This window comes from Schistocerca piceifrons, chromosome 4, assembly GCF_021461385.2.
Source record: "Schistocerca piceifrons isolate TAMUIC-IGC-003096 chromosome 4, iqSchPice1.1, whole genome shotgun sequence".
Lineage (NCBI taxonomy): Eukaryota > Metazoa > Arthropoda > Insecta > Orthoptera > Acrididae > Schistocerca > Schistocerca piceifrons.
In genome coordinates, this window is record NC_060141.1 from 635,026,291 (window position 1) to 635,038,515 (window position 12,225).

The 12,225-nt window shown below is 40.4% G+C and overlaps 1 protein-coding gene across 1 annotated transcript in view; it reads right to left on the reverse strand.

Moving 5' to 3' along the window:
- LOC124794967 (protein slit-like) overlaps nt 1-12,225 on the reverse strand; it is an 807,859-nt gene that overhangs the window by 91,715 nt on the left and 703,919 nt on the right. Inside the window, 1 exon segment of the mRNA XM_047258696.1 lies at nt 10,405-10,546. Within this exon segment, the coding sequence (XP_047114652.1) occupies nt 10,405-10,546 (142 nt within the window).

Here is a 12,225-nt window from a genome sequence, read left to right on the forward strand (position 1 = left end):
AACTTTACCTTCTGAACTGCTTCGTGGACATCAGCCAAGGATCACATTATCGTTTATCTATATACACGACTTGGGAAACAATCTGAGCAGCCGTCTTCGGTTGTTTTCGCAGATGACGCTGTCGTTTATCGACTAATAAAGTCATCAGAAGATCAAAACAATCTTCAAAACGATTTAGAAAAGATATCTGAATGGTGCGAAAAGTGGCAGTTGACCCTAAATAACGAAAAGTGTGAGGTCATCCACATGAGTGCAAAAATGAACTCAAACTTCTGTTACACGATAAATCAGTCTAATCTAAAAGCCGTAAATGCAACTAAATACCTAGGTATTACAATTACGAACAACTTAAATTGGAAGGAACACATAGAAAATGTTGTGGGGAAGGCTAACCAAAGACTGCGTTTTATTGGCAGGACACTTTGAACATGTAACAGACCTACTAAGGAGACTGCCTACTGCCTAAGATATGGGTGTTCATTCTTTCCGCGCGCTACACGAGATTGGAATAATAGAGAATTGTGAAGGTGGTTCTATGAACCGCCTGACAAGCACTTAAATGTGATTTGCAGAGTATCCATTCAGATGTAGACGTCGATGTAGAACCTGTCCATAAAACAGGAGATAAAGCCAAAGAAGAAATCAGAGATCAAATTGGTGATAAAGAATATAATTGTGTAAATTTTTTCACAGAATTTGTCAAGGGGATTACCATGTATCAGTGCCAGTGTAGTCAAACAGGTAAGAAACACTATTTTAAGAAGACGATGCTTTACAACTTCAAGGAACTGTTGAAAACTCAAAACTTCACACAGCTATATTACTCCAAAATTTATTACGCACCCGGTTTCAGTCGTTAACATGCCGTCTTCTGGTATGCTACGATTATGAGTTGTAGCACATCTAATTATGCCGTCAAAATAAAGCTGAAGATTCCAGAATGAGATTTTCACTCTGCAGCGGAGTGTGCGCTGATATGAAACTTCCTGGCAGATTAAAACTGTGTGCCCGACCGAGACTCGAACTCGAACTCGAGTTCGAGTCTCGGTCGGGCACACAGTTTTAATCTGCCAGGAAGTTTCAAAGCTGAAGATTGTCTGTTAACAACTGAAACAGATTGTAGATAAATTTTGGAAAAATACAGCTGTGTGCTATCTTGTGTTTTCAAGCTGAGAAATATGCTGCACGTCGTGAAACTGCTTTATGGAGGTGATGAAGGCTTTCAAAACCTTAAGACAACATAGAACTAGAGATGAGTGGAATTTAATACGACTGCCTCCTGAACCAGCAGTACAAGAAGACAGAAACTGTCCTCAGGGTGTTGAACGAGGAAATAGATCGACTGGACATCTACAAGATTTAGGAGATCAACAACGATCTATCGAAACATGGTACGTTACAGCCCATCGTCGATATAACTGGGGAGGAAATGTCTATCAAAAGTTCCAGAAACTTTTGTACAGAAGTGCCATGACTGTCAGTTTTATATAGTTCAATTCTTTTATCTTGGCGGTTTGCGCATGCCCGCCCAGACGCGGAAGATTGCTGCGTTGCCAGTTGTACACGCCAAGAGAAGCAGCGCCATAGTACAGTTCACAAACTTACGTTTAGGGGGGAGCGCGCAGTTTATGAAGTAAAGCCACCACGGCCGCATTAACCATTTTGCTGCTACAGAGACGTGCTCCATGCATTCCGCGATGTGCGCGATTTTGTCATCACTGCACTGCTCGCCTGTGCGGAAACATGGTGTTTCGACTGCTTTGACACACTTTATCATTCGATTTCACAAAAACTATTTGGTCCAAAAATTTGATATTTACATATCTTCTTGACTGATACCTTCCCCCCATAAATGACTTAATTTTGTTTCGATGTTCAACGCAGTTATTGTGCAGCATTAGATGTAGTAAACCATTGCACGAAATTTTGAAGTGTTTGCATAGGTACAAGCCCATAGTGTATATTTCCCGTATGGTCGACTTTAGTTGCCAGTAGAAATTTCAAAAAATTACATTCAAACGAATAAAATTCATGAAGTAAGACACTTCGATATTGTTTTTAAATCAAGAAAATATTAAGCACCGAGCAAGGTTTGAACTCAGAACCTTTCACTTAGCAGCCATACACTTTAACCATTCCCTAACGCAGCTCATCGTTCAATATATCTCCTGGAGGACTACAAAATATCACGCAAAATACCGACAAACACTGTTGGTATGATTATGAATTACTCACGTTTCGTCGAAGTACAATACGAAATAAACAATTACCGCTGTTCTTTATTGCGAAAAATCGGTTAGTGAGAACGATACAAACGCCTTTCCTTGCTATCGCCTGAATTAGGAGGCTTATTGCTTGTTTGGTTTAATTAATTAATAGAATATGAAGCAATTGGTATAAAGAATGCTTTTTCCAAACTTTCTATAAAAGAAAGTCTGCTATCAAGACATTGCTTTTGTTCAATTACTTTATTTATGACTGAACGTTTCTAAAACTGAAGACACTCGTCCATGCTCTGCACTGCAGTCGAGCTCTGGCAACGTTGTTCTCTGTTCATTGGCTGACACTGTTTTGTGACGTCAGATGCGCAGAACGAACCTAAACTCGGTCGCCGTCATAAATGACGAGCACTTTAGTCAGTTGTTACGTCCGCTTGCGTTGCAGTATCGTTGTGCTTACTTAATGATTTGTGTACTGAGTTAATAAACATGCGTATTATTACACCTAATGTGGCCTATAACCGGAAAAGTATGAGTAAGGAACACGCTAGGTTGAAATGTCTTCAGCTAGAGGGGGGAATCCCCGCTGGCACAGCGCGTGGTGCGGGACTTCCCCGCGTTTCGCGGCGTTGCCGAAACTCGGGACCGGACGCCCTCTGCGGGCGGCGCGCCTAACTATATTTTAGGAGAGTTAAGGGCTGCTCCACGGAGCGGGTGGCCGTCCATCCAAATGAGATTAGCATCTCGTCCGGCTGGCCGGACGCCCGCCGAGATTTAATTTTATTGGGCGCTGAAGGAGCTCGGATGGCCCGTGTTTCACAGTCGGGAATGTTAACTCCGCTCCGGCCGGACACTCCTGCCTCACCGCGGCAATCACTGTCAGCGCACGCCCGCTATATTTCCCAGGCTCTCCTCTAAACTCCTCACTGTTTTGACTGCGCTACCTTGAAATGCACCGTACGTTGCGGTGCGATGCCATAACTTTCCCAGAACGGCAGCGACGTTTCGAGGTGTTCTCTTTCCGCGATCACAGCTGAGAATCCTTATAAGATATGCCGCACAATGTGGTTCCCAGCAGATCTTCGAAATACATCGCTTCGGAAACCTCAGAAATTGTGGTGTTCCTTCGTGCTCTCTGAAATGCTAAAAAAGAGTATTTCAGTTAAAGCTTCCGGGCTGAGAGGCCAGTTGCCAATTGCCGACATTACGTGTGAAGATGCTGCTAAGTCAGTGAATACCTTTTAGAAACAGACTGTGGCCTCTCAGGCCTTTTAATCGAAGTAAACATTGGCCTTAAAATATTTTCATTTACATATTTTTGTATAGTTTATTTTTCTGCCTCATTTGCGCATTTTTTTACGATGTGACTAGTTTCGATCAAACTGAATCATTTTCAGATCTATGTTGTTGTGTAAAAAAAAAAAAGAAAAAATGTGCAACTGATACGAAAAAGTAAATGATCTATAAAACTTGGATTTTATCCATACTGGATGAGAGGTCGTGGTTGTGCATGTCAATGTTAAAAAATATATCGGGTCAACCACTTGTTTATAGTGTAAAACACTAAGATTGACGCGTTTCGGAAGTCAAGCTTCCATTATCAGAATAATAAAAAGTAAAAGAACCTGTTAAAACTCGCTAAAATGGAACATGCACCAGGCACAATAAAACTGATAATAATATTAAAACATCGTGGCTACTTCCCTTCTTGCAGCCGTGTCTTCCAAGGTGCATCTCCACATAGTCGTCAAAATGTAAGAAACTCTAAAATAGTGTCGCCTATGGTGTTCAACATTGCTAAAAATGTAGTTACTAAAAGAAACCAGTGAAATGTTTGAAAAAGTTATTTTTATCACCAGTTAGCTGTTCATTCAGTGTGTTCTGATTATCCACGCTATGTATCGTAATTTCCAGCTGTTCTAGTAGATCTAGCTTTTTGCCTTTGCCCTGTCTATGTAAAATAACGAGATCCAGATCTATTCCCAACTTGGGGTGTCCCGTTTCTCAAATATGCGTGGCTACAGCTGACTTTTCTGAATTATTAAGCCGGAAAGCATCGCTATGTTCTTTGTAACGTACTTTAAAGGACCTACCAGTTTGGCCTACACAGCTTGCCTTGCACGTGTTACACTGAATTTTATAGACCCCAGCTCTCTCACATTTATCGCTTTCCTGCTGTAAATTATTTCTTAGTTTAAACCGCAGCGTATTATTGGTCTGAAAAGCGGTATCAACTTTAAAAGGTTTGAAAATGTTAACCACTTTTTGCGAAATATCACCGAAGTATGGTATTGTGACTCTCGTAATATTATTTGCGGTTTCTTCCTTGAATTCGCGCGCTGTTTCTGTCGTATTAATTTATTGACAACGTTTTGGTGATATCCGTTAGCTCTGGCTAGTTGTTTCACGATGTTCAGCTCAGTCATTCTGTCTTCTTCATTCATAGGGACTCTAAAGGCTCTACCTATCAAATATCTAAAAGCAGAAAGTTTCTGGCTATTTGGATGGCAGGAACTATTTTGTATCAACACATCAGTTGTGGTTGGTTTCCTAAATATTTTAAAAACATGTCTACCATTTTGTTTCCTAATACTTAAGTCGAGAAATTGCAGTTCACCATTTTTCTCTTCTTCCACAGTGAATTCGATTTTACTGTGTAACTCGTTAAATTTATTTACTATTTCTGCAACTTCTTTTTCTTGTACATCAATAAGAAGCAGCGTATCATCTACATAGCGTTTGTAATATACAACTTTATCCACGGGATGTTGCGGGTTAACGAGGAGTCTTTTTTTCCAAATGATTTATAAAGATGTCAGCTATGGTTCCAGATATACTGGAACCCATAGCCAGTCCATCTTTTTATTGTTAAAAGAAAAATAATTATATTTCAGAACGAATTCTAACAGTTCGATGAATTCGACTATTTCTTGCTGAGACAGTGTTTTGTACTCAAGCAAATTTTCTTTGATGACCTTAACGGCCTCATTTACCGCCACATTCGCATAAAGGTTTTTAATGTCTAGAGATACTAGGCGGGCCGTGTCAGCGATCAAAGCTGAATTATTAGTGATTGAAAACTTATCCTCGAACACGAAAGATTCTTTTAAAATTTTATCGAGCATTTTAGTAATTTTGCATAAAGGACTGTTTCTAGAATTCACAATTACTCTAGCAGGACAATTTTCCTTATGTACCTGAAACTGGGATCTAAGTCGTGGAGCTTTCGCATTCATGACGGAGCAGCGTATTTTTTCTTTTCTGTGAAGAGGAAGAAAGTCCTCTTCAACAGCTTTTTTAACTCGGCTTGTACCTTTTTTGTTAAATCAATGCCGATTTCTGTAATATCGTTTTCCGAAACTGCAATGTTTTATTAATGTACTGCTCTTTACTAACAATAACAATAGAATTTGATTTGTCCGCTTTGGTAACTATTGCGTTATTTGAATCAAGCTTTTCGTTAATAGAAGTAACAGTTTTGTAATCTTTACTATGACTGTTGCTTCATTCGAAATTTTATTTTGTTCAGCTTTAATTGCTTTTGCTAATTTATGCCCCACATGTCCTTTTTCATTTGTATTTAGTTTAGCAACATCTGCTGCGATTTTTGGGGGTTGCCACAACCAAATCTTTTATTACTTTTTTATTTAAAGCCGGTTGTACATTAAATTTTAGCCCATTACTATGTCTATAAAACATTTAAATTTCAACACAGTTGGTGAATTCTCCGGCGAAGAACATTTCGGCTGTAGTGAATGTCTTCATTCTTTTGTACGTAAGTATTGCACATTATTTCCTTAGTCCTGCAACCATACGAGATAATGGGACTTTGGTAATTGTCTAAATTGTATCCAGAAACGCCTAGGGGAAACGTGGACTATTTGAAAACAGAGGAACTATATGGGATACAAAATCAGCTCTCTGTTTCTGAAGCGACTGAGATAATACAGAACACTTTGATAAGAAGTTACAGCCTATCAAAGGTTTGTGCAGATTTATGTAGGCTCCCATAAGGCGACCTAGAAGCTGCTGCTGGCTAGTCCTCGAGTGGTGAGTCTCAACAACTTCACTGTTTAGACATTATACAGTTAATCACCTAAGTTGTGATGCTTGTGAAAGTGATTTGGTTTTGGTAGATTTCACCAAAAAAAGGGAAATCTTAACAACAACTGTTTCTTTACTTGCACAGTATAACTAAACTTCTGATGTTTCTGGAACGGAAAGATTAGAATCAGCGTGTTTTAGCAGCATTGACTTATGGAAATCAGATACTGAGGATAATATTTTGAAAAGGAAACAGATGGTTTCCTTGTCAGAAATGGCACTGTCACACAAAACTGTGGGCTTTATATCTCTGACGCCAGTATAATGTAGAATTTTGGAGAATGTGTATTAAGGCGTTTCTGGAGGCCAAAGATTCCATTGCAGGTTTCATTATGGATTCTGAAATCAACGATCGCGTGAAACCCAGCTCATTCAGTTAGTTATTGAGACTTAGAAAGCAGCAGAAACGCGCGTCTCGGTAGATTTCGTGTTCCTTGAGTTCAAGGAAGCGTTTTATACGGTTCTGCACTGTCGCGTGATGAACGAAATAAGAGCATATGGACTGCCAGACAAACTGTGTGATTGGGTCGACGAGTTTCTAGCAAAAAGAACACAGTGTAGCATTGTCAAAAGAAATCTTCAAGAGTGTTAAGGACCATTATTTTTACAATATCTATAAATAACCAAGTCCATAACGTAGGAACTTCAGTGACGGTTTTTGTGTGTGATTCTGTTGTACAACAGAGAAGTCTTAGGAAGACTTGCAGAAGATCAATGCTTAGGGGAGAAACTGGCAATTGACCCACAACAAAATGTAGCGTATTGTGCATACATCGCCACGAAGATCCATTATTGTGCAATTAGGTGATTACGCAAAGAAACACTGCAAACAATAATATCCATAAAATGCCTAGGAGTAAGCACAAAGCATACAGAGTGACAAAGTGAAACGATCACATACAACTACGCAGATGTCAGACTGAAATCCATCAGAAGAATCGTCGGAAGTTTATTCCACCCACAAATGAAGTAGACCTCGGGCAACATATGGGGTCACCTGTGAAGAAATGCATTTTTTATGTAATATTGCTGAACAGGTTGTTAAGGGGTTGACACACAATGTCCACGAGATTCCTGCACAATGTTCTACTTTTAAACATCATGGAACATCCTATGCTACATCTTTTACCCCTTTTTTGTTTATATTTCTTTTCGGCAGAACATGACTAGACTTGTTTTGGTTTGGTTGATTCTTTCTTTATGCTACAACATTTTTCGGTAATGAAGTAAGAAACTACTGACTTCGAAGGTGTGTATATATACACTGCCAGAAAAAATTTAGTACACCCTTTTAGAGGTTTCTATTTCATTCAATTAGTTTCGCGGTATTAGAGTCATATCTAGAGGTACACAGACTTATTTAATGATTTATTTCAAACGATAATGAGTTGATGACCAAACAATCTTTACCCAATTGTGATAAAACTGTTTAACCGTCAAGATATTGGTAATCCAATTTAAAATAGGGCAGAATGCAGGGAGTGTCATCCCGATACTGGAAAACTAAGGCTTAACGCCGTCACGACTACATGGTATTCGCAGTGGCCACCTAGACGAAGTTATAGTGGTACACACTGCACCCTCCGTGGCTTGTGGAACACAGATGTAGGTCCTTGATGCCGGACAGACGCATATTGAGATTCTCTATGAGAGACAGGAAAACAAGTGCATCATGGAACAGACTGAGGTGGAGGTCGTAATTAAATCTGTAATGAAATGGAGGTACTCTATTTACCCAAGTGAAAGTGTGTTCGATGCTTGGTAAGAGTTATTTCCCGGGTTGAAAAAGATAAGAAAACTGTTGGTAGTCGACGACCTGATGAAAGGTGAGGAGATTACGTACGTACACATGTAGAGGCACGTGGGAGCTGAAGACGATTAAGGCAGGGCTGGGCAAATGCAAGAATATGGGCACTGGCGCCCCAGAGGCTCACACAGCCTGCCCCACCCCCACGCACGCTCTCTCTCTCTCTCTCTCTCTCTCTCTCTCTCTCTCTCTCTCTCTATGAATGCTGAGTTCCCCTTCCATCACACTAACCGTTCTAGCAGAGCCCGTTTCAAGTACACGTGCTTACCTAATCGGCCGCTTGACCTTGTTAGTATTCACTATGTTAAACTCTTATTTCTCCTAATAATACAGAATTACAGAGAAGAAAATGGCCTCAAACCGAAAATCAAATGAAACTTTACGCTTCAATCCAGATTGAGAAAAAATTACTTTTTAATTGAAACACAACGGTAAATCTAGTGATGTAAAACCATTGGAGTAAAAAGAATATACTTAAGCGATATTCCCCACTGCTTCGTAAGAAATTAATCGTCAATTTGAATACTGAAGAAAAGAAAGCGACTTCTCGAAAAAAAAACAAGTAAGTAGACATTTGTCATTTTTTGGAAATTATTACTGTCATTGAGGATCCATTGCCCTCAATTTTAATCCGTCCTTGTCAAGTATTTACAAGGAAAAAAATCATGCGAAGCTCAATTATGCTGCAACGAAATTGAGCTATTACATAGATCTTAAAACAGTGAAAGTAGCGCGTCCATCCCACGATGGAGGATATGTGAAATAATTGCTTTTTGTCTGCGCAATAATTTTATGCCCAGTGAAAATTTCCCCTTTCAATGAGAGGAGCTCGTAGACATACTGTATAAATATATACTTTTATGGATATGGTGTCTGTTCTGGCAATACCACCCATGACCTCCTTCTTCTATGCGGATGCACACATATTACCCGAACTATTACGGGACTTGGTAAGAATGTCTTCCACGAGTAATGAGTGTGTTGAGTAGGGACACTATGAATGTAGTGTGTGGACATATAAGGTGAGAATGTGGGTCTCGCGGGAGGCGTGGGCGAGATAGTCCCTGTAGTCGCACTATCCTCTGTGTCCTCGGTGGCTCAGATGGATAGAGCGTCTACCATGTAAGCAGGAGATCCCGGATTCGACTCCTGGTCGGGACACACATTTTCACCTGTCCCCGTTGATATATATATCAACGCCCGTCAGAAGCTGAAGGTACTAATATATAATTCTAATTTCGTACTGAATAAATGGTGAACCACGTGGAAGAAACGGTCCGGCACACAGTTTTAATCTGGCCGGTAGTTTCTGTACAGGGTTATTCAGAAACATCCTGTGGTTTCAGAAGACAACTGTGCGAAAGAGGTAAATATTCGTCGTTTTTTCTCTTTGGGTTTGGATGAAAGGACTGATTTATGTCGCTCAAAATTGGCATGTTTATAGAGACGCTGACGCGGAGTTGAATGAGATGGAGAAAGTCCTTGATTTGGTCACCCTATATGACAGAACCCGAATTAATTTTCTGTCTGACGTTTAACTATTAAAAAGCCTGTGCAGTTTGTAAGCGTACCGCTCACATTAGCCATGGGTGCGGTGCACCGTTTCTTCCGGTTCTATTTGAACTGCAGCACTGGTTGCGTATGATAGACACTGTTTGAGTGTTTAGTGTGGAGTCTGTCTAGTCTGGGGCCGGATTGTGGACGCGGGACGCCTGGACGCTTTATATGCATTAAGGTGGTAACACAGAGACGAAACAATGTCGCGAGTGATTTAGTCAGGACGTATCTTACATTGCTTATGTCATTTGTTTAAAATTTTAGTAGTTTTGGTCGGAAGACAAAATAAATATACTATTTGCTGGTTACCGGTTCTTGCTGACTAACAACCATCCGGAGGTGGGGGGTAAAAATCGTAGAGGGACCCCAAGAGATGAATAGAGTAAGCAGATTCAGAGGGATGTAGGTTGCAGTAGTCACTCGGAGATAAAGAGGCTTGCAGAGAATAGAGGAGCGTGGAGAGCTGCATCAAAACCAGTGTTTAGACTGGGACCACAACAACAACAGTAGAGAGCTTATAATTTCCAGTAAACAAGACGATCGAAGCCTTCATCCACCAGAACTGTGACCTATTGTAAACAAAACACGCGAATGCTATCTAAACTGAAACTTACGAAAAAAAACATCCATGTAACACATGACATTGCACTTCAGAGCGTGTACCGACAGGTTAATATTGTTGGATGGAGGCGAAAAGTTAGATGGTGAGGTACTCACAGCTCGGCCGTGGAGTCCGGCAGTTGGTCAGGCAGGCGGGCTAGCGCCTTGTCCTTGCAGTCCACGATGGCGTCGGCGCAGCGGCACGGGTGCGAGCACTGTGGCTCCGCAGAACACTCGCCACTGGGTCGCTCCACCAGGCCTGCAACACGGCACAACGGATCTCGATACAGGTCGGCCGTCGTTCTGACTATGACTTACAGTAACAGGCTAGGATTTTATTTCACAACCACTTAAATGTTATCACTTTGCACGTTTCAGTGTGCTCTTTTCCCTCCTCCATTGTTTCGTTCCACTTGCCCCATGTGGGCATATATTACACGCTGTATAATCTGTACAGGGTTCCACAATGCTGTGAGAGCGGATCGTGAGTCGTGCTTAGGTACCTCAGCTGGTAGACGACTTGCTTACTAAAGGCAAAGGTCCCGAGTTCGAGTCTTTGTCCGGCACACAGTTTTAATCCGCTAGGAAGTCTCTGTACAGGGTTATTCAGAAATACCTCCGTAGTTTCAGAAGACAACTGCCCGAAAACTACAAGACGGACAGAGAACAGACACACAGCAGTGGACAGAGCACTTCTCCGAGTTTTTAGCTTTTGTTACAGCTAAGGAAGAGTTTTACACCTAGAAATAGTTGTCAGACTTTCGCCTCTAGCCAGTCATGTAATAAGAATTTAATACATTTTCTTATTTCATTTTGAACTGATAAGAAATCACTTTACGTATGCTGCGGTCTTTTTCTAAAATTGTTAGAATTGCTGGGTAAAAGCAACGTTCTTCTAAGTTCTGAAACCCGTTCCACGGCACAACATGGTGATATACCTAGAAACTCAAATTTAAAAGAGTTGCAATCGGAAAAATCTTGATTCATTTGCAGATATCAGATGTTCCGTAGTGGACCTTCCCTTTCAAGATACACGATGATCCACGACTGTGGAAGTACAACTTTATCATCCACACAGTATGCAACTAGTTTTAAAAAGTACAGAATTTTATTTACTATAAAAATCCGTACCTGAAGAATTAACAATAGGCTCCAAATATCTTTAATATATTTTACAGCACTTAATTATGTAGAACTCGTAATATTTACAACCTCGTGTCTCACAATAACAAAAACAGTAAAAAAGGCCAGAAGCTGCATATCACGTGTTCCTAGGTACACTGTTCTCCAGTTACAACACTCTCCCCTCCTCATTAAACTAGTAAGAACACTAATTGCCTGCGAAAGAGTGCAGCAGCCAGCTTTGGAAATACGTTTTAAAAACGCTAAATATTTTTGTATTCACATTACTTTCTGTAAATATGTAGTACAGGTACAATATTGTCTGTATATCCTTTTTCACAGATTTATACATTTTGGTTGATTCCGGGGATAAACTATACGTGAAAAGTGATTTGTCCATTTAGAGCACCTTCAGGCTGACTCCTACGATCATTGATAGTTTTTGTGGTGAAAGAGAATACATTATTTCAATCAGCTGTAGGGCTAGGAGCTTCGCCCTTTCAACGTATTGTCCAAAGAATAAATCACGTATCTTCTTGTAGCCTGTAATTTTGAGGCAGTTAATGTAGTATACTGATCTAGACACAAATGATCACGTATGCACGCTCGTCCTGTAATTAATGTCACTTTTAGTAAGAATAAGTTATATGACGAACGTTTTATGGATATATATAAGAGTCGATCAAAAAGCTGCTGTATGAGTGAGTTGCTGCGAAGTATATGCAATTCAACGCGGAGATTCGGCTATGTAAACATCAACATGTAGGCAAGGGGTTAGTGTGACATTCAATGGAAAATTTGAGATTGCCTCTTTTG